This window comes from Ceratotherium simum, chromosome 25, assembly GCF_057802395.1.
Source record: "Ceratotherium simum simum isolate JZ-2026a chromosome 25, ASM5780239v1, whole genome shotgun sequence".
Taxonomy (NCBI): Eukaryota; Metazoa; Chordata; class Mammalia; order Perissodactyla; family Rhinocerotidae; genus Ceratotherium; species Ceratotherium simum.
In genome coordinates this window covers 7535232-7557385 of record NC_141924.1, presented here as the reverse complement: position 1 = coordinate 7557385, position 22154 = coordinate 7535232, and the positions used below count along the sequence as shown (strand labels likewise).

At 54.1% G+C, this 22154-nt stretch overlaps 2 protein-coding genes across 3 annotated transcripts in view; one reads left to right on the top strand and one right to left on the bottom strand.

Moving 5' to 3' along the window:
* The window catches only part of SERHL2 (serine hydrolase like 2), a 24295-nt gene extending 9203 nt beyond the window's left edge, over positions 1-15092 (top strand). The window contains exons 9-12 of the mRNA XM_004438036.3: positions 5219-5253; positions 12801-12883; positions 13929-14025; positions 14973-15092. Of these exons, the coding sequence (XP_004438093.2) occupies positions 5219-5253; positions 12801-12883; positions 13929-14025; positions 14973-15092 (335 nt within the window). The remainder of the gene's footprint in view (positions 1-5218; positions 5254-12800; positions 12884-13928; positions 14026-14972) is intronic.
* RRP7A (ribosomal RNA processing 7 homolog A) lies at positions 11999-22154 on the bottom strand. 2 transcript variants are annotated; one of them, XM_087448806.1, is made up of 8 exons: positions 22064-22154; positions 21412-21510; positions 20411-20553; positions 18971-19096; positions 18089-18206; positions 17669-17766; positions 17080-17278; positions 11999-15898 (listed from the first exon to the last, which is right to left on the bottom strand). In XM_087448806.1, exons 1-8 carry the CDS (start codon positions 22134-22136, stop codon positions 15813-15815), a joined length of 942 nt encoding a protein of 313 aa, XP_087304932.1. In that variant the 5' UTR covers positions 22137-22154; the 3' UTR covers positions 11999-15812. The 2 variants fall into 2 exon arrangements, with proteins under 2 accessions (XP_087304932.1, XP_004438008.1); XM_004437951.3 differs by lacking the exon at positions 21412-21510.

Below are 22154 nucleotides of genomic sequence, written 5' to 3'. Positions count from 1 at the left end.
CGACCACTCGTCCACACCAGCAGGAGTCCTACAATTCAATTCAGTCCTGACAGTGTCTACCCGGAGTCAGCGCAGACCCCACAGTTTAAGGGCTCAGTCCCACGAAAATGCCCCCCTTCAGACGCCAGTTGCAAATCCAGGTTGTAAATCCAGGTTGTCACCTGTGCTTCTGACCAACTAGCTGTAAATCAGGGGTTCCCTCAGCCCCCTCCTCAGGTTCGACATTTGCTAGAATGGCTCATAGAACTCAGGAAAACAGTTTACTTACTGGATCACTGGTTGGTTATAAAAAGATCTGACTCAGGAACGGCCAGATGGGAGAGATGCGTAGGGCAGGGGTAGGGAAAGGGGCAGAGCTTCCATGCCCTCTCTAGGCGCACCACCCTCCCCGAACCTCAGTGTGTTCACCAGCCCGGAAGCTCTCCAAATCCCCTAGTCCAGGAATTTTTGTGGAGCCTTCATCACAGAGGCATGAGGGATTATTATGTCAATCACCAGCCCCTCTTCCCTCCCTGGAGGATGGGGGTAGGGCCGAAAGTTCCAAGCTTCTAATCATGGCTTGGTCTTTCTGGCCACCAGCCCCCACTCTGAACCCATCCAAGAGCCCACCCAGAGTCACCTCATTAGAACACAAGATGCTTCTGTCACCCAAGAAATTCCAAGGGATTTAGGAGCTCTGTGTCAGGAACTGGGGTCAAAGACCAAATATTAGAACAGTAGACACTCCTAGCACCTTTATCAGTTGGGAAATTACACAGATTTTAGGAGCTCTGGCCAAAAGTCAGGGAGCAGACTAAAACATGTATTTCTTATTATATCACAATATCACAGGCTGTGGCAGGAGAGGGAGGAATCTAGAGTTCTGATATCTCCTGCATTCAAAACAACTTTCTTTGTTTATGTGTGTGAGGAAGATTTAGCCCTGAGCTAACATCCAATGCCAATCCTCCTCTTTTTTTGCTGACGGAGACTGGCCCTGGGCTAACCCCCGTGCCCATCTTCCTCCACTGTACATGGGATGCCGCCACAGCATGGCTTGACAGGTGGTGTGTTGATCCGCGCCTGGGATCCGAACCTGCAAACCTCAGGCCACCGTAGTGGAGCGCGAGCACTTAACTGCTATGCCACCGGGCCAGCCCCTCAAAATGATTTTCTTATAAAATGTATGTTTCATGCAACTTTTCAGGGATCTGAAACCCTTGGAGGGCGCGTCTCTCACAGGTCTCTGGCGGGGCCAGCCTGAGGGGTCCTGGCAGTGCTGGTGCAGAGTCCACCCCTCCCAGCCGAGCCAGGCCAAGCCTCCTTCCAGGGCTGACCCCAGCCTCGTCCCTCCTCGACTCCTTCTCAGTAAAACAGAGATGCTGACACCTGCCTCTGTACGGTCGTGAAGGGAATTGAATGAGATAAGTGAGTCCAGAAGCCCTGTTGCACGGCTGCTGGCGCTTGGTGTCCCCGGAATCTGAATCTAATTGAGGAAAGTACAGAGCACCAGTCCCTCTCACTTCCGGAAACGCTGCAGCCACTTGCTCTGGGATCTGCTAGGTGGACTCCTTATGGAAGGGACTTCTGTGCTGGCCGGCTGGTCTGAGAAACCCAGTTCCTGCCCTCACAAAGGTCATTGTCACAGGGGAGGCAGACAGAAGAGCAGCAGGGCTGTGCACCCAGCGAGTTCAGGATGTGTCCCGTGGAAGCACATCTTGGAAGAATAGGAGGACTTGGCCAAGGCGTGGGGGGAGCCAAGGCCTCAGGGCAGACGGAACAGCGCCATGGGGGGCACCCAGATAACTTAGGGGTCACTCCACCACCAAGATAACCCCCTTTTAAAATGTTTTCACATCCTCTGAGCAGGTGGAGCCCACGCCCAGAGGAAGGAGGAGGGCAGTGAGCTCTGGTGGGGGCCCAGGCCGAGGGGTGGCCCCGGTCCTGCACAGGCAGCAGGGGCCGGTCATCTGTGCAGGGAGGTCATGGCCAGAGCTAAGGGCAGTCAAGAAGCCTGGGCCTTGGTTTCATTAGGCTTAGATGATCTACTAGTGCAGCGACCAGAACATCTTCCAATTACCTGGTCCTTCTAAGTATTTTGAGTGGAAAATGCCTAAGAACCTCTATCAACAGTTAATCATCTGAATTTATCTTCTAAAAGTTCCATGGTCTCTCATTAGAGGAGGAAACCTAATAATTACAGAAAATAGCTCTTCTTAATGTTTCCATAATTGTCTCTTTCTTGGAAAGCCACTCTGTACTCAAACATCCGTTTTCCGTTTTCCAGCAGGGAGCCTGACGCCCCTCCCCCAGTGCCCCCCGCCCCACAATGCCCTGCCCCCATGGGGTTGATGGTGTTTCCAAAGGACTGAGCAGAGATGCCAACCTAGTTGTCATTTTGGTTCTGTTTTTAAATTTAATATTACTTTTTGAACAGATGCTAGATCACATGGTTTAAAAACCACAATGATATAAAAAGATGTGCACATCTCGCCAAGTCTCCCAGTCCCATCCATCCTCTTCTTCGGCTCACCTCTAAGATAACCTTCTTTTTTAAGTTTATTCGCATCCTTCCAGTGTTTTCTTAGGTACCTATAAACACATGCAAATATATCCCCTTATCTCCCTCTTGGCCACAACAGGCCCCGCCGTAGAACTGGTTCTGCAGCTTCCTTGGTTTCTAATTTTTTGTGTGTGTGTGTGAGGAAGATCAGCCCTGAGCTAACATCCATGCTAATCCTCCTCTTTTTGCTTCGGAAGACCGGCCCTGAGCTAACATCTATAGCCAATCCTCCTCCTCTTTTTCCCCAAAGCCCCAGTAGATAGTTGTATGTCATAGCTGCACATCCTTCTAGTTGCTGTATGTGGGACGCGGCCTCAGCATGGCCGGAGAAGCGGTGCGTCAGTGCGCGCCCGGGATCCGAACCCGGGTTGCCAGTAGCGGAGCACACACATTTAACCGCTAAGCCACGGAGCTGGCCCCTGGTTTCTTGTACTTACATGGATCCCGGAGATTGGGCCACAATTCTTTTTTCCAAACACAGGATGTTCCCACATGAATGTCGAAGGATAATCAGTCCCCCGTAGAGGGACCGCAGGTGCAGAGAGGGACAGTGTACTGCGTAGCAGCCGTGTTCCTGGCTTTGCAGAAGTGCTAACGACCTGTAGATAGTGGGGGCACGCACAGTTGAGGGGGCGCTGGGCTTCGAAGTTGCCAGGTGCCCCCAGGGCTGTCCCTGAGCAGCCCAGCCTGTGACGGATGACAGGCCTGTGTCACCAGCTGTCGTGAGGTTGGAATTTTGCCCATGTGATAGGCGAGAAATTATATCTCAACGTGGTTTTCATTTTCATTTTCTTTTTACAGTAAGGAGGAATAGCTCTTGTATTTTTTGTTTCCTGAGAGCGGTACGTTCCCGTCCTCTTGCCCATCTTTCTAGTGGGTTCCTGGTTTCGGAACTCTTCATATGTGGGGGAGATTGAATTACAAATACTTTTTCCCAGGTTGTCATTTATGTTTTGACTTTGCTTAGAGTGGTTTTTTTTCTTGCGATGCAGAATTCTTTTTACTGTAATTGAATATATGTCTTTTTTATGGCTTCTGCATTTCGAGTTTAAGTTAAATCTCATATTTGATGCTAATGCTTTTTGGAGTTGAGTATTTGCATTTAAATATTTGATACACCGGGTGTCTATCTAGTGCACAGGCTGAGGTTTGGATCTGAGTTTATCTGTTTCCAGATGGCTCTTCAGTTGCCTAATGCCGTTTTTTGAAAGTCTATCTTTGCCTTCACCCGTGTGGGGACCTACCACATCATGCCTGCCCGCCGTACTGAGTCTGTCTCTGGACCTTCTCTCTTTCTCTGGGTCTGGCCATCTGTCACTTGCCAGCACTACGTGGTTTAAATTATTGAGGGCCCACAGTAGGTTTTAATATCTGTAGGACAGTCTCTTTTCATGGCTCTTTTTCATGCTTATTCTGCTATTCTTGCTTATTTATTTTTCCATATGGACTCTAGAATCGGGTAGTTTAGTTCCCAAAATATCTTTTGTTGGTATGTCATCTATGTACGTCTAACTAATAATAATGTTAACAGTAATAATAATAACAGCAGTACTCATGTGCCATCACCCAGCTAACACAACAGAACAGCACCCATTCCTTTGAACTCTGCCCCCCCAATCGCACCCCCCCCCCCGCCACCCAGAGGTAATCAATAAGCACTTTTTGAGCACCTACTGTGTGAGAGGCTCTGTCCTTGGTCCTGAGGATGCAGCTGTGAATCAGAGACAAACCCCTTGTCCTCACGGAGGCTGCATTCTGGCGGAGGCAAGAAGCAGCGGGGAAGTAAGTGGTGGAGTGCCTTAGAAAGTGCTGAGCGTTGGGGAGAGACATAAATCAGGAGCGGATGGAGAGGCCCCGACGAGATGTGTGTGGTTTTAAAGGGGCGGTCTCCAGGCCTGGCTGGGAGGGTGCTGTTTGAGCAAAGACTCGCAGGGAGGAGGGATCGCGCTTCCTTCTTAGGCGGCACGTTTGTGGAATTTACCCCTGTTGACGCCTGCACCTCCAGTCCCCTGGCTCCCCAGTGGAGAGGGTCCCCAAACGACCACCCCACAGCTCACTTCTCCGTCCCGGCTGACACCAGGCCGCCTCCAGGGTCTGCGATTCTGTACTCTCCCTGACACCCCTGCAGCCATTTCTCCAGGAGTCGTGGCCCAGGTGTGGAATTGGTGGGTGTCCGTCCTTCCTAGGTGAGGCCAAGTTGTCCACCATCGGGACTGTGACAGAGAACCGAGGCTCGGCCTGGAGCTGGGACCACCCGGGCCTCTCGACCCCTCCAACCTTTCTCGCTCACTCCATTTCTCTCTGACAAGTGACCACACGATTCTTAGCTATTGGGTCCTTCCTGGTGTTTAAAGATCTGAATGAACATTTTAAGGTTCTCAGAGATGAAAATTACGAATGCCAGGTAGGGCGACTGTCCCCACCACCATCCTTCTGCACCACCCACTGGGGTGGCTGGGGGAGGTGCCCGTGTGGGGCCCACAGGTCTGTGGCCAGGTGGCTGTGGGCAAGCTCTGCTCCGGGTGAACCCCAAGAGGACGTCAGGGGTGGTCCTCGCCAGTCCAGGCTGAAGAAATGAGCCCTGGCTGGAAGGGCCCAGAGTCCCCAGGGAGGCCAAGTTGAGTGCCCTCACCCTGACAGGCGGCGCGGACACCATCTTTGTGCTTCTGTCCCCAGGGCTGGTGCTGAACAGAGACCGGAGGATCGCTTGGGTGAGTGTAGCTGTCTCCCCGCTCCCTTCACAGTTTGCCTGCCAGCCTCTTTCTTTTTCTTTTTTTATCATGGTAAAATATACATATCATAATATTTATCATTTTTAAACAATCTATAAGTATACAATTTAGTGGCATTAAGTACATTTGCGATGTGCAACCATCACCACCCAAAAATTTTTCATCATCGCCAATAAACTCCATGCCCATTAAACACTAACCCTCCATTCTCCCTCCCCCAGCCCCTGGCAACCACTGTTCTGTTTTCTTTCTATGAATTTGACTCCTCTAGGGATTTCTGGTAGGCGGAGTCATGCTCTACGTGGCCTTTTGTGTCTGCCTTATTTCACTTAGATGTTTTCAAGGTTCATCCATGTGGTAGCCAGAATCTCATTCCTTTTGTGGCTGAATGATATTCTGTCGTATGGACCTGCCATTCATCCGTTGATGGACACTTGGGTCGTTTCCCCCTTTTCGCTGTTGTGAACAATGCTGCTGTGAACATGTGTGTACAAATATCTGTTCGAGTCCCTGCTTTCAGTTCTTTTGGATATACCCCCAGGAGTGGAATTGCTGGCTCATATGATAATCTTATGTTTAACCTTTTGAGAAACCACCAGACTGTTTTCCACAGTGGCTGCACCATTTTATGATCGAATCAGCAGTGCACAAGGGTTCCAATTCTCCACATGCTTGCCAACACCTGTGATTTTCCTTTTTTTTTATTTTAGCCACCCTAGTGGTATGAAGTCATGTCTAGACTCTTTTGAATCATCAGTTGCTTATTTATTTTTGCTTATTTTCATTCTTTTGGGGATCCATTTTCATTCTTTTCCCAGATGAACGGCCTGTTGGTCCCCCACCAGTTATTGGGGTCTGGGGACGAGGGAGAGGCTCCACTAACCAGCAGATACCTGAAGTCCAGATATGTCCCACACCAGGTGGGTGGGGGTGGGGCTGACCTGGGCTCACCCTGCACCTGGGAGAAACGTGGGGACACCCACGGCTGGTGCTCGCAGCCGCTGAGTTCCTCCAGGCGCCTCGCACATGCGAGCTCGTGTCATCCTCGTTGCCGCCCTTGAGGGGGTACTGTTGTCACTCACATTTTACAGTCAAGGAAATAAGTCAAGAGAGCCTAACAACTCGCCCACGGTCACGAGGCACAGCTGGTGAGGGCTTCACGCTCAGAACACAGTTGTGCCCACGGAGCAAAACGCGAAAGCCGAGGCCCACTGTCGGCCGTGTCGTGGGCGCACTTGCGGTCCCAACATGTGTGTTCATGCGAGTCTGTGTACTTAGATGTGGACTCTTGTGTTAGGGCCTTTGTTTTTGTTGTGTTTCTTTAGGTTTTTACGTAAATGGTTGCAAATGCTTAAATGAATGAATCGAAAGGCAGTAGGAGTTCCCAGAAGGCACGCTGGCGGCTGGGGGAGGGTATGGTCAGGAGTTTCTTAGAGGAGGTGGGATGTGTCCTGGGCCCAGGTGGTGGGATTGAGGTGGGTAGAGGAGGGAAAGACATTCCAGGTACTTGTTACCGCACAGGGAACGGGTTAGAGTCGGCTCAGTGCATCTATTAAAGAGGGGGGTTCCTGATGGAGAGTGTGGACCCAAAAGAAGAGAAAGGGGCTGGATAATGAAGGGTCTTAAAAGCCAGCAGCCAGTCCGGAGGTCTGGAGGTATGTGACAGGAGCACTTGTTGCAACTCAGCCATCTCTGCCACATAGAGGCTGTGTGACCTTGGGCAAGGCACTTACGCTCTCTGAGCCTCCATTGTCTTTCATGATGAAGGAAAGTGCATTCCTTCATTTATTCATTCATGCAGCTGGTGAATGAGCAGCTGGGAGGTGCCAGCCCCTCTGCCTGCCTCTGTGGGGTTGCTGTGAAGTCTAGCGGAGGCCACAGACACAGGTGTCGAGTGGCGTGGCACATTGCCATGTCTTTAGGTGCTCACAGACGGTGCTCTTACTGTGATTGTGCAAGAGGGCAAAATGCTTTGCACATGTGAGACGCTGCCATTAGAAGTGGGAAGCCCTGGCCGCAGGGAGCCCACTGAGAGCTGTTGCCCAGGCCTGGGCTTGGACATGAGCCCTGGACCAGGGCATCAGCCAAGGAGACAGGAATGTTAGTTTTGTTGTTGATCCAACTGGGATTTGTTCTCAAGTGTGGTGTGAGGTAGGGATCCATTTTAATTCTTTTCCTGGATGAACAGCCTGTTGGTCCCCCCTAACTACCGAGGCTCCCTCACCCTGGTCTGTCCTCTGTGCTGATCCCCGGGCAGGGGGCTTACTGCCAGATCCTACTCAGCATGGTCCCGGAGGCCCTGGTGGAAAAGCTTTTCTCCAGAGAGAGAGCTTTACCTCCTGCTGATCCCCTGGCCAGAGCCGGGTCACTCTCGGGCAGCAGTGCTGGGCCCCAGCTCTCCTCTGCCCTGAGGTGCAGGATTGTTTGTTTGTTTTTTCGTCTGCGAGGAAGATCAGCCCTGAGCTAACATCCATGCCAATCCTCCTCTTTTTGCCGAGGAAGATTGGCCCTGGGCTAACATCTGTGCCCATCTGCCTCTACTTTATATGGGACGCCACCACAGCATGGCCTGACAAGCGGTGCGTCAGTGTGCGCCCAGGATCCGAACCGGGGCCGCCAGCAGCGGAGCACGCGCACTTAACTGCTACGCCACGGGGCTGGCCCCCAGGATTGTTTGTTTTTTGGGGCATTTGGAGACGCCCCTTCCTCTTCCTGGGCCCATGCCCCATGCAGCACACAGCTGCTCTGCGGGGGGAGCCGTGGTCGACCACAGTGCCTGAAGGAGAAGGCCGCCCACTGATTTGAAAGTCTCCCTTGGGACATACACTAAATCACAAAAGATACAAATTCCCAAATGGGGCTGTGCCTGCACTCTGTGTCCCATTGATCTTTGGCAGCATCTGAGCCATCCCACTTGATTTTGTGTGTGTGTGTGTGAGGAAGATTGGTCCTGAGCTAACATCTGTTGCCAGTCCTCCTCTTTTTGCTGAGGAAGATTGGCTCTGGGCTAACATCCGTGCCCATCTTCCTCTACTTTATATGGGATGCTGCCACAGCATAGCTTGATAAGCCATGTGTGTAGGTCCATGCCCGGGATCCGAACCTGCAAACCCTGGGCCACTGAAGCGGAGCGCACAAACTTAACCACTATGCCACCAGGCTGGCCCCCATCCCACTCGATTTTAAGTCCTATTTCTTTCTAATAAGTTTTGACATTAGAACAAGTCCACTCTCCTCGTTCTCCTTTTATGCATTTTCCTCGGCTTTTGTTGCATATTTTCACTTCCAAATGAAGTTTAGAATAATCAACTTTTGTTAAAAATTATATTGGGATGATGTTGAATTTGTAGAATACTTTGGGAATTTAATTGTTATAAAACTTATGAATGCTGGGGCCAGCCCCATGGCGCAGTGGTTTAAGTTCGCACGTTCTGCTTTGGCGGCCCAGGATTTGCTAGTTCAGATCCTGGGCATAGACCTACTCACCGCTCATCAAGCCATGCTGAGGTGGCGTCCCGCATAGAGAAACTAGAAGGACCTACAATTAGGATATACAACTATGTACTGGGGCCTTTGGGGAGAAAAAAGAAGAAAAAAGAGGAAGATTGGCAACAGATGTTAGCTCAGGGCCAATCTTCCTCAAAAAAGAAAACAAAACTAAACTTATGAATGCGGATCCCCTGATATACACCTCAATTCAGAGGGGGCTGGGCAATGGGCTATCCATAAGGAAAAGTCTGATCCTAGATCCCTGCCTCACACTAGACACCAAAATTAATTCAAGATGGATCATAGATCAAAATATGAAATGTAAAACAGTAAAGATTCTAGAAGAAAACATAGGCAGTAGCTTCATGACCTTGAGGTAGACAAATATATTTTAAATAGAACAACACACACTTACATTGTGAATCAATGAAACTATAGATACATAGGGCATAATTAAAATTTAGAATTTCCATTCATCAAAAGACAATATTAAGGGGGGCCGGTCCAGTGGCGCAAGCGGTTAAGTGCACGCGCTCTGCTGCCGCGGCCCGAGGTTCGCCGGTTCGGATCCCGGGCACGCACCGACGCACCGATTGTCAAGCCATGCTGTGATGGCGTCCCATATAAAGTGGAGGAAGATGGGCACGTATGTTAGCCGAGGGCCAGTCTTCCTCAGCAAAAAAAAGAGGAGGATTGGCAGATGTTAGCACAGGGCTGATCTTCCTCACAAAAAAACAAAACAAAACAAACAAAAAAAGGACAATATTAAGAGAGTAAAAAGGCAAGCCACAGACTAAGAGAAGATATTTAAATGCATAGGTCTGCTAAAGGACTCATAGCCAAAATATATAAAGAACTCTTACAAATCAATAAGATAAAGACTGACAGCCTCTTTTCTAAAAAACAGGCAAAAGATTTGAACAGGCACTTCACGACAGAGGCTATCCTAATGGCCAGAAAGCACACGGAAGGTGCTCGACATCATTAGTAATTAGGGCGATGCAACAATGAGATACCTCTGCATCCCCACCAGGATACCTAAAATGGAAAGCCCTGACAATAGCAAGTCTTAACGGGGATGTGGGGCAAACAGAACTCTCCCACATAGCAGGAGGAAGTATAAATCGATGCAACCCTTTTGGAAAACTGTTTGGCAGGAACTACTAAAGCAAAACATAGGCAAATCCTCTGATCCAGAAATTCCACTCCCAGATGCACACCCAGCAGAAATATGTGCCATGTGCACAGAAGACGTGTATGAGAATGCTCACAGCAGCTGTATTCACAGTAACCCCATACTGGAAATCACCCACATGCTCATCAACAGTAGAATGCACCAATTTGTTTTGTGTTCATGCAATGGAACACCACACAGGAATGAAACGCAAGCATTTACGGAGCAAAAGAAGCCAGAAACAAAAGAGGCCACTCTGTATAATTCTATTTATATGAGGTTCAAAAAGATGCAAAACTGGCACCCCGTGGCATAGCGGTTAAGTGCGTGCGATTTGCTGCTAGCGGCCCGGGTTTGGATCCCGGGTGCGCAGCGAGGCACCGCTTGTCAGGCCATGTTATGGCAGTGTCCCATATAAAGTGGAGGAAGATGGGCACAGATGGTTAGCCCAGGACCAGCCTTCCTCAGCAAGAAGAGGAGGATTGGCAGATGCTAGCTCAGGGCTCATCTTCCTCACACACACAAAAAATAATAAAATAAAATGTGAAAAAAAACAAAGAGGCAAAACTGATCTGTGTGGCTAGAGGTCAGGATAGTGGTGTTCTAGGAGCATCACCCTGGGAGGGAGCCGGCTGGGTGCTGGTGGTGTTCCAGGTCTCCATCTGGGTCAGGGTTACATAGCTGCTTCCATGTGTAAAAGGCCGCTGTGAGCTGACCCTCAGATCTGTGGACTCTGCTGTAAGTTACACCTTAATTACAAAAGAAAAACATTGATAGGGAATGAAAGTGGACTAGGAAGAGAAGGTAAAAGGAGAGAGATGAAGAGGAAGAGAAAAAAAACAAGACAAAAAGAGAAAGACGGGCACACCTAGCAGCTGTCCTCATAAAGGCTGTCTTGGAGAAATATCCTCATATTGTCGCCTTTGAAGAAACGGCTGCAAAAACTCAGACTCGTGTTGTATTTTCACATCTGGAGACGTGAGTGGAGATAATATCCCTCAATCTCTGCCTTGGGGACCAATGCGTAATTAAGTTGAGGGCCTGATGGGGCCGGCCCCGTGGCGTAGCAGTTAAGTGCTCCAGCTCCACTGCTGGCGGCCCGGGTTCCGATCCTGGGCACGCACCGACGCACCGCTTGTCAGGCCATGCTGTGGTGGCCTGACATATAAAGTGGAGAGAGATGGGCACGGATGTTAGCCCAGGGCCGGTCTTCCTCAGCAAAAAGAGGAGGATTAGCATGGATGTTAGCTCAGGGCTGATCTTCCTCACCAAAAAAAAAAAAAAAAATTTTGAGGGCCTGAGCCCGCAAGCCAGAGAGCCCCAGTCCTGGCAGGAGAGGCGTACTCAAGCGAGGTTGGGAGGCCTCAGGGGTGGGGGGCTGGGGTGGGAGCAAGCACATTTGGGAGTCCATGCCTGAGCTGACTCTTGGCCTGGTGACTGTAACACAGTTACTTAGCCTTTCTGATCCTCCAGAATGCCCTTCTGTTTTAATAGACACCTTAGCCACGGCACTGGTCAGCCCCTGCCACGTGCAGGACCCCCTCAGAGCTTTTGCTCAAGCCGGGCACTCTGCCACGAAAGGAGATGATGTGTGGCACGTCCGTGTCCTCGGTAACTTGTCATTCAGGGGGCCTTGTGGATGAGATGGGAACCTCTGTTGCTGGAAAAGCCTGAGGAGCAGGAAACAGCTGGGAGGGGGTCAGGGCAGATCGAGGGCAGGGAGTTTTCGTGGCTGTGACAATAGCTCTGTGTGTTCGTGCGTGCGTACGCGTATGTTCATAGGAATTATATATTCATCTCGATGGCATGGGAGTATTGGGCATGACTTAGGAGTCAGTCCTGTGCGAGCTTTCTTGAATTAACCCACTCAGTACACGTTTATCAAGCTCCTCCTCTGCCACACTGAGAGCTGAGAGCTACGGACACAGGAAATTCGGAGAGCTCCTGCCCTCAGAGAGTGCTCGGACCAGAGCAGGAGAGTCCAACAGACGATGATGTGAGCCTCATGTAATTTACATCTTCTAGAAGCCATATTAAAAGAGTAAAAAGAAACAAGTGAAATCAAGTTGAATATTTGTTATTTAACTCAGTGTATCCAAAATGTGATTATTTCAGCATGTAAGCTATATAAAAAATTATTGAGATATTTTACATTATTTTTTCCTACTGAGTCTTCAAAATCCAGTGTATAATTTATGCCTACAGTGCATCTCCCTTTGGACTAGTCCCATTTCAAGCCCTCAATAGCCCCACGTGGCTGATGGTCACCGTGTGGGACAGCACAGACCTAGACAGCTTAAATGGTCATAGACGGGGTGGTCAGTGCTATGAGGCAGGCCAGCAGAGTGCTGTGGGGACATCGGGTGTCCTCACTCTGCACTGCAGCTTAAGCAAACTTCTTCCTCGTGGAAATGGTCGGTGCAGGCCGGTGGGCTCTGTTTGGCAGAGTCTGGGGCCCGGGCTGGCTGGGCGGCACTGCAGGGCAGCCTGTGGATGGGGAAAGGGGGTGTGGAGAGGCCACACCTCAGTCCTAAAGTCTAGGCCCAGAAATAGCCCAGGTCACTTCTCTGCATTTAGTTGCACGGCCACACCTGGCTGTAAGGGAGCCTGGGAAGTGTCATCTGGCTGGGCAACCGCGAGCCCGGGAAGATGGCCAACAGGTCCGGGAGGCAAGAGTCTCTGGCTCATGGGAGTTAATAAGGGCTTTGTCGAGGTGATGTGGTTGGGCACTGGGCTCGCTCCTGGGGTGGATGGCCAAGGTGGCGCCCCCAGGCTCTAGCTGCCCCCAAGAGAGACAGGCTTCCCACCCACAGGAGTGCCTGGTGCCTGGTGGTGAGAAGTCACAATGGTTTTGTCTCTGCAGCCAGAGCACAGCTTCGATTTCGTCAGCAGGGAGTTCTTTGCGCAATCCGTCAAGAAGCTGCAGGCCCGCGTCCTGCTCATCAAGTAAGTCTGACCCGAGCGCCCGAGACCAGGCCTGAGAGCCGGGAACCTCCAGGTCTCCCTGGCACGAGGTTGCCACTTCTCCTGGTGGGAGAGAACTGCCATCTTTCTCGGGAAGCCCCCCGGCAGCTGGTGTGTGGAAGGCAGGCAGAGCTTGGGCAGCAGGAGATGGGGCAAGGACCACACCGCACCTTTCAACAGGTGTCTGGGGAGATGCCCAGGTAAGGCAGACTGGCAGACATTAATGTCTGGCATTTGCCCTACCAAATCCCCCGGCTGTGGGATCCCTCCCATCCCTGGGCCTGCGCTGCTCCTCCATCCGCCTTCCTCCCATTCCCCAGCCCTGGCACCCACCTGAAGCACTCCCACACCCTCAGGCTCCCACGCTGAGCAGCCTTCAGTGTGGCTTAGCTGCCACTCCCCACTCCCCTGCACCCTGGACAGGGCAGGACTGAGGCAGGAACAGTGACTTCCAGGGACACATCTGTGTCTCTGGTGCCGGGCACTGGAGTTTAGGAAGCACGGACTCAGAGAAACAAATCCAGACCACAGTGAGACCCACCGCACACCCTCTGGGACAGCTAGACTCTAAAGGTGAGATAAGTGTTGGCAAGGATGTGGAGGCTCGGGATTTTTTTTTGAGGTGATGAAAATGTTCTAAAATTGACTGGTGATGGCACAAACCTGAATATCCTAAAAACCATGGAATTCCACACTTTTAAATGGGTAAAATTATCTCAATAAAGATATTTTAAAAAAGAGAAAATACGGACTCAAGAGCACGTTCAGACCCCAGCCCTGCCCTTCAGTGGCTGTGACTGTGGGCAGGTCCTGTGCCCCCGAGCCCCAGCAGGATACTCCTGAGACGCTTCCCTCCAGCCTGGCGCAGTGAGCCACTGAACGGCTCCACCTTGAATTAAATCTGGGCTCAAAGGGACCCCACTGTGAGAAAATCGGGGGGAAACCCGGGCTCTCCTCTCAGAGCCTGCAACGCAGGGCACTGCATGGAGGCAGTCCAGAGATGAACTGATTTCTTCTTGTTTTCCAGAGCAATCCAAGGATTTTATGATGTGAGGAGAGAGAATGACACTAACAAGGAGCCCCTGCTTTTCACAGTTGACACGTTGAAATCTGTCCTAAAAGAGGTAGGTGCGCGGCGCTCAGGGCGGTGGGGGTACGGGAAGGGGCGTCAGGCCACTCTGGGCTCCACCTTGCCCATCTCTTTTCCAGCACTGGGACCCCTGGTCTGGCCTGGCCCCACGTCTAACAGGTGACCCCAGGAGCCACCAGGCCTCACTCCCCGCTGTGGTCACAGTCCCCCGAGACCTGGGGCCACATGTAACCAGCACAGAACAGACTCCTCCCTGGCAGATGCTCTTTATTGTCCTCACTTACCCCCTGGGCAAAGCCCAACTCGGTCAGAGGGGGTCCCACGATTTTCTAGGGTCCCAAACAGGAGCAGACCAGTCCCGTCAGCGGGTGCTGGCCGCAGGCGGGGGTGGGCCTCCAGGGTGGAGGGCTGGGACTCGTGCTGTGACCCGGCCCCGCCCAGTCCCTGGGAGCACCTGGCCTCTTAGCATCATCACCCACCACAAACACCTGACCCCGGGGCCTCAGCAGACAACCTGGTGTCCTCTCGGAAGGGACGCCCACGTGTGGCTGGCCGGCCAACAGGTGGTGCCTTCCGGGCCTGAGGGTTTCTCCCAGGCAGGAGCAAGTGTGAAAGGCTGCTCCTTTTTTTTTTCAAGTGGACCTTGTATAATTATCAGAAGCAGCAGCACCGCCCCCACGGGCCCCCTCCCCAGCCTAGTTCTACAACCTCACAACTCAGAATGGCCCAGAACCCCAAGGTTTGGACACTTCCCCCAAGTCAGGCCCTTCTCACTGGCTCAGAGCCAGGGTGACCTGCCCACAGGGTGCTGTGAAGTGACGGGGGCCCACGGAGCTGTGGGTCAGTCACTGCCCTAAGGCTCCCTGTGGGGGACTCCCAAGGCACCGGGAGGCAGCAGGCCGTGGGAAAGCCCCAGCAGAGGGGCCTGCGGAGCCACATTCCCTGGGCCAGACCTCACCGTACGTCCCTTCCCTTCACCAGCGGTTCCAGTTCGTGGAAGTCCCGGGCAATCACTATGTGCACATGAACCAACCCCAGCAGGTGGCCAGTGTCATCAGCTCCTTCTTACAGAGCAAGGACAGGGTCCCAGCCCGGCTGTAGCCCTGGGCCTGGGGCTACAGAGACCTCGAGCCCACTGCTCACCACCCTCCACTCGGACTCCCAGCTTCCAAGCCACCCAGCCAGGCCAGGTGTGGTGGGGCCAGGCCTCACTGGTTGTGAAGAACAGAGAGGAGGGGTGGGGGCAAGATCTTGCCTCTAACATTTGTGACTTCAAGGCGGAGACCATGCCCGGATTTCGGGAGTTGTTTTGTGGCTGATGATCCGCAGGAAGCTGGGAGCAGCTGGAGGAAGGAGGGGCCTGCAGCCCAGCAGCTCCTGTAGCCTTTTCCCGCTCCCGGACTGGATGAAAGAGAAATCATTCTTGTATTCTCACTGCTCTGGAGGCTGTTTCACTGCAGCGGGGGTTTTCCACTGAGGGCAAGGGGAGAACACAGCAGACACAGCCTTGAGAGGAGAGTCCAGAGCCAGGCTGGGAACAGACGAGGAGAGGGAAGGAGCCACTCCTGGGCCGGCAGCTTCCTGAGGGCCAAGTCCTCACGCTGGGCAGGCCTCCACAGCACGGGGCCCCAAGCACCAGAACAGAGGGGTGACAGAGTCCTTCACCCCACCCCGTGTGGCTCAGATCTTTGGGGCTGTCTGATGTGGTGGCCCCTCGGCCTGGGCACAGCCTCTGAGACGAGCATTCCAGGCCCTCATGTCCGCACTGGCCAGGCCACCCGTTCACTACCCCTCTCCGTGGGGCCCGTGGGCCAGTGCAGCTCAGTAAGGGCGGAATTTGCGTTGGGCCCGCATCAGTTCAATCCTCTGCTTGTCCTCCTCGAACTTCTTGCGCAGCTGTGCTAGATCTGGGAGTGAGGGGAAAAGGGGAAACAGGGCAGGATCAGACAAGGAGCCCCGTGGGAGCTGCGCCCTGCTGCCCTGCCCCACTAGAGTCCTCTGGGCCCTCCCCTCAATTCCCTCCCCACTGGGGGAGCTCAGCACGGCCTCCTGCCTCGCCTCTGCTTGCGGAAATGGTCTGGACGTGGCAAGAAAACGGGACTGGACTGCAGACCCAGTTGGTGGGCAGAGGCTGAAGGGGAGAAGACAGCAGGCCTGAGTTTTCAGATAGAAAACTCACCAGTATAAAAAAAAAAAAGCACAGAGAAAGCAAAAAGGCACTTGCTCCCTTACCCCCCGCCCCACACCCTCCCCCAAAAGAGAAGGAAGAAGGAGCTGGGGGTGCCGGGAGACCCCCGGGGACACCTCTCCCAGCCCCTCCCCACCACAGCAGTCAGACTAGGGAGGGCATCAGGAAGAAGTAACGGGGCTCCACCCCCAGAGGGCCACAGAATTCAGACGGTGGCTCTGGTCACCAAGTGACCCGGTCAGAGGGCTATGTGGGGTCCGGAGCCCAAGGGAAGGAAGGCTGATGGAGGCCTGCGGTTGGGTGAACCTGGAGGAGAGGAGGAGGGGACGGGGCAGGAGCGAAGGTGCGGGAGGAGGCAGGAGCAGTGAGGCAGGCGAGAGAACGGTGCGCCTGGGGTGGTCAGGGCAGGACCCTCTCCCGGGCCCACGGGGAAGCCATCCTGCACGCAGGGGGCCCAGGCGGTCGGGGCAGTGAGCTCAGCATCCTCACCGCCAAGAGCAGGCCACGGGCAATCAGGTGCTCACCCCCGAGCACTCCACACACTCACACAGACACTCACACACACAAGGCTAGCAGCGGCCCTCTCTCTGCACCCACAGTGAGCACCTGAGATCCACCCTCTGCAGTGTGGCCCCTGCTGGAAGCTGACAGGTTCCAGCATGAATTGCTCAGGGGTATGGAGGTGGGTCCTACATCCCAGTGCCTCTGTAGCCTCTAAATGACCCAGGGGCCCCACAGCTGCCTCTGGGGAGCCACAGGTGGACCACCACAGGGGTGTGGTCCAGGTCCCCGGGTCTAGCGCCTGCCCTCGGGGGCTCTGCGCTCCCGCCACAGGCCTCATCCACGGCCTGGGTGCCAAGGGCAGTGGGGCCGGAGGACAGGGCTGGGGTGCTCTCTTACGCTCCATCTTGGTCTCGCGGTGCTGCCAGGCGTAGAAGTTGAGCAGCTCCTTGCGGGCGCGCTTCCGTTTCTCCCGCTCCAGCACCCGCAGGCTGGCTGCCTCCGTCCGGGGGAGCACGGGCCGCCGGCCCCGGCGGGTCACCTTCACCCAGCCCTCCTCGTCCGGGACCCCTTCCTCCTCCTGGGCCTTAGCCTCCTCCTGCAAAGAACACGACCCTGTGATGGGCAGGCACCCTCCCTCCTCTCCAGGCTCTCCCCTCTCCCACCCAGAGCCACTCTGGGCACCGGCTGGTCCCTCCGCCTCCCAGCACAGTGCTGGTAGCTAAGTTTGGAGGGGACACGCAAACGTGCCAACGCTGCCTTCTCCCTCACCCTCAGACCATCCGTTCCCTACAGACCCTTTAGAGACTAGATGTCACCCAGTCAGGTGGCCCAGGACTCAGCAGCAAGAAAGGGAGCCTGGACTTGACACGGTGACCAGGACAGGCTGCCACCACCCCCCACCTCGGGAGCCACACCATGACACCTATGGCACCACCTTTCCCAAGGCTGCACAGGTGATACTCAGCTGCCCCTGTGAAAGCCCTACCTCAGCCATCTTCTTGTCATAGGTCTCCATGAACGTGTCCACCTCGACCCTCAGGGCCTCGGGGTCCAGCACGGAGTCTCTGTAGTCACGGATCCACTCTGAGGGAGAAGGGAGTGATGGAAATGGGGCTGCCTCAGGCCTGATACTCAGGGACCCACCCTGCCAGGCCAGTCAGGATCTTCTTACACAGGCCACAGGGATGGAGACCTGTGGCCCAGGGCTCAGGTGGTAAGGAAGATTCTAGTGGCAGCAGGCTGGGCCCTCACCTCTGTCCACCTCATGCCAGGCTCAGGCCTCCCACACGCTGCTTTCAGCGTGAGTGGACACGGCTCGTGGCGTTCGCAGACTCTGACCCCACAAAGCCTACCCACCAACCCAGGGCCCAGGAAGGAGGCGCCCAGCGCCACCCACAGTACTAACTGTGAACGCCGCTCTTCACAGGGTGACTCTCTGTCGAGACCAGCAAGGGGCCCTTCAAGGCCAAGGCAGCTGACACCCCCCCTGGCTTCTGGAACACCACGTAGGCTACCTGGAACCCCTGAGGGGAGGAGAGACAACAGAGCGTCAGGAGCCCTCCCGTTCTCCCAGCCAGCCCCCCGCCGGCACGAGGGCTCCCACTGCCCTCAGCCTGACTTGTCACTGAGCCAGGGCAGATGTGCCGGGCTGTTCCTAAACTGCAAAGATGACCAGCAGGTTTTCTGTAATCCAGGGGCGGGACAGCCGCACTCCTAGTTAGCCACCTTCTGCTGAAGTGACCCGTTCCCGCCTCTTCCCCAGGGAGAGGTGAGACACCAGGCCTATCCTCCAGTTATAGGAGGGACTCAGTGAAAAGCGTGCTCCCTCTGGGCCGGGAGAGGATGGACACTCAGGGCACACGCTAGTTCACACTCCCCTATGCCAGGAGGAGGTGTGGGCTCAAGGGTCACAGGGAAAACTGGGGCCACTGAGCCTGAGGATGAACTGACTGTGGTGGGAGAAGCAGGCAGGGAGCTCAGGGCGGCCCCTCAGGGTGGCGAGCAGAGACGGTCTCTGAACTTTCACCCAGGACAATGGAAACAGCCAGACAGGAAGCTACAGGATGTGGCAAATCCGGGGAAGGGAGTGGAGACTGCTTACTTGACAGCCCTCCTACACTCCACACGGCGAGGACTGGCCTAGGACCGCAGGGAATGCTCTGCAAGTCCCACTGCCACCCCGACCGCCACCTTCTCCCTCACACACTGGGGACCCTGGCCTCGCCCACACACCGCCCCAGGCCCCCCTTCCAGCAGACGCCAGTACTGGTGGTACTGGGAGGCTTACCGGAACCGGCTTGGGGTGAAAAAACTTCGACTTGGGCTCCTTTGTGGTCTCGGCAAGGTCCGGCTTCTCCTGTAACTCCACAGACTGGACGGGGCCGCAGGGGGACAGGAGGCGGGACAGGCACTCCTGCCACGGCCCGAGGAAGCAGCGTGAGCCTGAGCCTCCCTCCACCCCGGGCGGCACTGCCAGGGGCCCAGGGCCCCTGCAGGACTCACGTCTGCCCACCTGGGGGCACGCAGGCAGGGCCTGGGCAAGCCACACGCTCCTCCACACGGAGGTCACCACTCCTGCCCTCCCACTGCCCGAGACAACAATCTTGTCAATTTTCATGTTAAAAACTGTGGGTAGAAAGCCACCCCTCCACTGGCCAGGGGACTCGGGCGGGAGGAGACAGAGTGCGAGGTAGAATTCAGGGATAAGCTTTCTGGCTGTAGGACAGGAGCCTGCTGGAAGCACATGCCCAGGATGTGCTGGTTCTCCTGAAAGGGACTGCTCCCTCTGAAGAGCCATCTTGTGAAAAGACCAGTCCTTCCTTAGCAATTTCTCTGGGGGAATGATCCCTATAGCATGACTGGGTTCTAAACTTTTTTTTTCTTAATTATTACAAGAATAGGTGGGGACATTTTTGGTGTTATTCTGAGTATTCTGATTTTATGAGACAACCAATTAAGTTTTACTATCTGATTCAGCAATTTAAAACCAGAGTTAAATCTACCCTGTTGGAATCAGGACAGGGTTATCGCTGGGGGGGAGGGGCACGAGGGAGGGGATTTCTGAGGTGGGGGGGATGTTCTGTTTCTCCAGCTGGGTGCTGACCACACAGATGTGTGCAGTCTGTGAACTGCAGCGAGCTGCACACCGCGGCCCAGCCCCTCTGTACACACACTGCTCCTCAGTGAAGGTTAAGATGACACCCTCTCCTCCTACTGCTTCTCTCTCTCTAACTGTACAGGGATATTTTACAAATTAATATTTCTTTTTTGAAAAAAAATTCATCTAAAACACAGCAATTCCCTTAGTTAATCCTCTGACAATTAACACAATACAGTGCTAAATTTAATAGTTTTTGTGGAAAAAAAATTAACAGACATGTCGGGATAGTAGGCTTAGAGGTAATTTTATTTTTTTATGCTTTTGCTATTTTTTACTGTGGACATGTATCAATTTCATAATCAGGGAAAACCAACATATAATTCAAAACAATGCTGGGTAATACATAAAAAGCTCTGGGCTCCTTAAAAGTATATTTTTTTATAACATATCTTTAAAAAGCCGATTTCCTGTCACAGAGAGAGAGAAGCAGCCCTCTGGATACCCTCCCTCGGAGCTTCAGTTAGCAGCTTCCAACTCACCACAAGGACCTGGCGGGGCCGGTGGGAGCCCAGCTCTGCCTGGAGCCCCCGCCCCAGCCTGCAGGTTCCCTCCCAGACACCTACTCACCTCTGTGCAATATGGAGGCACATTGAGGACAAAAAGGGTCCGCTTCTGAGGCCAGGAAGACTTGGTGCCTTCTCGAACTCGGTGCCCTCTCACATAGAGGTAATGAGAAGCCTGCTGCTTTTCAGAGAACTTGATCGGAATGGCTAGAAGGGAAATGGTGGCGGGGAAGGACGGCATGAAAGTCAGGTTCAGGCTGTCCCTTTCTAGTCCCATGTATCTGTCCATCTGTCCATCCATCCATCCCTCACTGAGCCTTTCCCCTAGGCAAGGCCTGAGCAGGGTGCTGTGCAGGCTGAGAGGGAACGAACAGATAACCTGCCCAGGAGGAGTTCCCAAGCTGGTGGGGGAGCATGAACACAACAGGCAGTTATTACAGGTCGGGGACCGAAATGAGAGGGAAGTTCAACGTCCGCTGCTCTTGGGGTAAACACCAAAATCCTTACCGTAGATGAAGGCCCTGCGTGACCCTGACCACCTCTGCGGCCTCGTCTGGCACCATCCTGCCCCACCACTCCACCCGCCGGCCACTCTGGCCTTCTCTGTGCCTCCAATAGGCCAGGGCCTCCACTGCTGTTCCCTTAACCTGACACATCAACTCTCTACCCTCTCCACCCATTCTTCATGTTTTACCTTCACTTCCTCAGGAGAGCCTTCTGTGCCAGGTGAGACCCCCCCTGCTCTGGACTCTCCTAATTTCTCTCACCAAGTTTATTTGTGTGCGTGTTTGGATAATCGCTGGCATTCCCACAAACTGTAACCCTCATAAAGTTAGGAACTGTTTTCTGTTTTTCTCACCACCTTCTTCAGAGCAGTGAATACATTATAGTCCTGCCCTCAGGAAGGTCAGTGGCCGAAGACAGTGAAAAGGTAAGCATATAACAAGATTGTACCAAACACAAAAGAAACACCCAGGGTGAAGTAGTGCTGGGTGGTGGGGGGGCCGAGGCCTTTAGGGAGGCATCGGGACGACCTCTTTGAGGAAGCTACACTAAAGCTTAGGCCGGAATGACATAGAGCCGCCCAATAGTGCGGCAGAGCTGTCTGCGCAACTCCGAGGAAGAGGGCACAGCAAGGGCAAAACCCAGGAAGGTGGAAAGAGCCTGTCGGAGGAACAGGAAACAGGGCTCTAGGGCAGCACCGGCCCGAACACGTGGGGCCACGCAGGTCCAGGGTAGGAAGTTTGGATCTTGTTTAGGTGCTAATTTTGGCCACTGGAGGGAGTCCAGTGGACATGTGGGGTACAGGTGGGCGTATGAGGCAAGATGTGATTTAAATCTGACTTTAGAAAGAAGATTCTGGGCAGGAAAGCAGCAGGAAAACCAAGGAGGAGGGCAGTAACAAGCCAGGGGCGGGCTGAGAGGATGGACTGGGAACTGCAAAGAGGTGATGAGAAGTGGACGGGCTCCCCGGGGGGACGGTGTAGACGGCCACGGGTTCGCCCCTGGGAGACAGTGTGGACAGAGGTGGGTCCCCCCAGGGAAGCGTTGGCCAAAGTGGCTCGTCCCGGGAGAGTGTGGTCAGATGGGAGGGGGGCGCCGGCGGGTCTCGGGGGAACCTGCCGGGGCTCACGCCCAACCGCGCGGCCGCTCCTGGGGGCCCCTGGCCACCGCCGACCCCCCGAGTCGCCCCGGCCCCGCGTCCCGCAGCCCCCACCTGAGTAGCCCGGCGGGCTCGTAAGGCCCTCCTCTGAGCCCCGCGCCGCGCGCTTCCTCCTGCGCGCCACCATCTTGCCGGCCGGACGCCG

What these genes read in the sequence shown, in the direction of transcription:
- RRP7A (XM_087448806.1), bottom strand. Translation starts at nt 22,136, where the DNA reads ATGGTGGCGCGCAGGAGGAAGCGCGCGGCGCGGGGCTCAGAGGAGGGC. An exon ending in GAGCCCGCCGGGCTACTCAG is followed by an intron (nt 21,511 to 22,063) that starts GTGGGGGCTGCG and finishes TTCCTCCGACAG; the next exon opens with GCTCTTTCCACCTTCCTGGG. An exon ending in ATGACAAGAAGATGGCTGAG is followed by an intron (nt 17,279 to 17,668) that starts GTAGGGCTTTCA and finishes TGTTCTTTGCAG; the next exon opens with GAGGAGGCTAAGGCCCAGGA.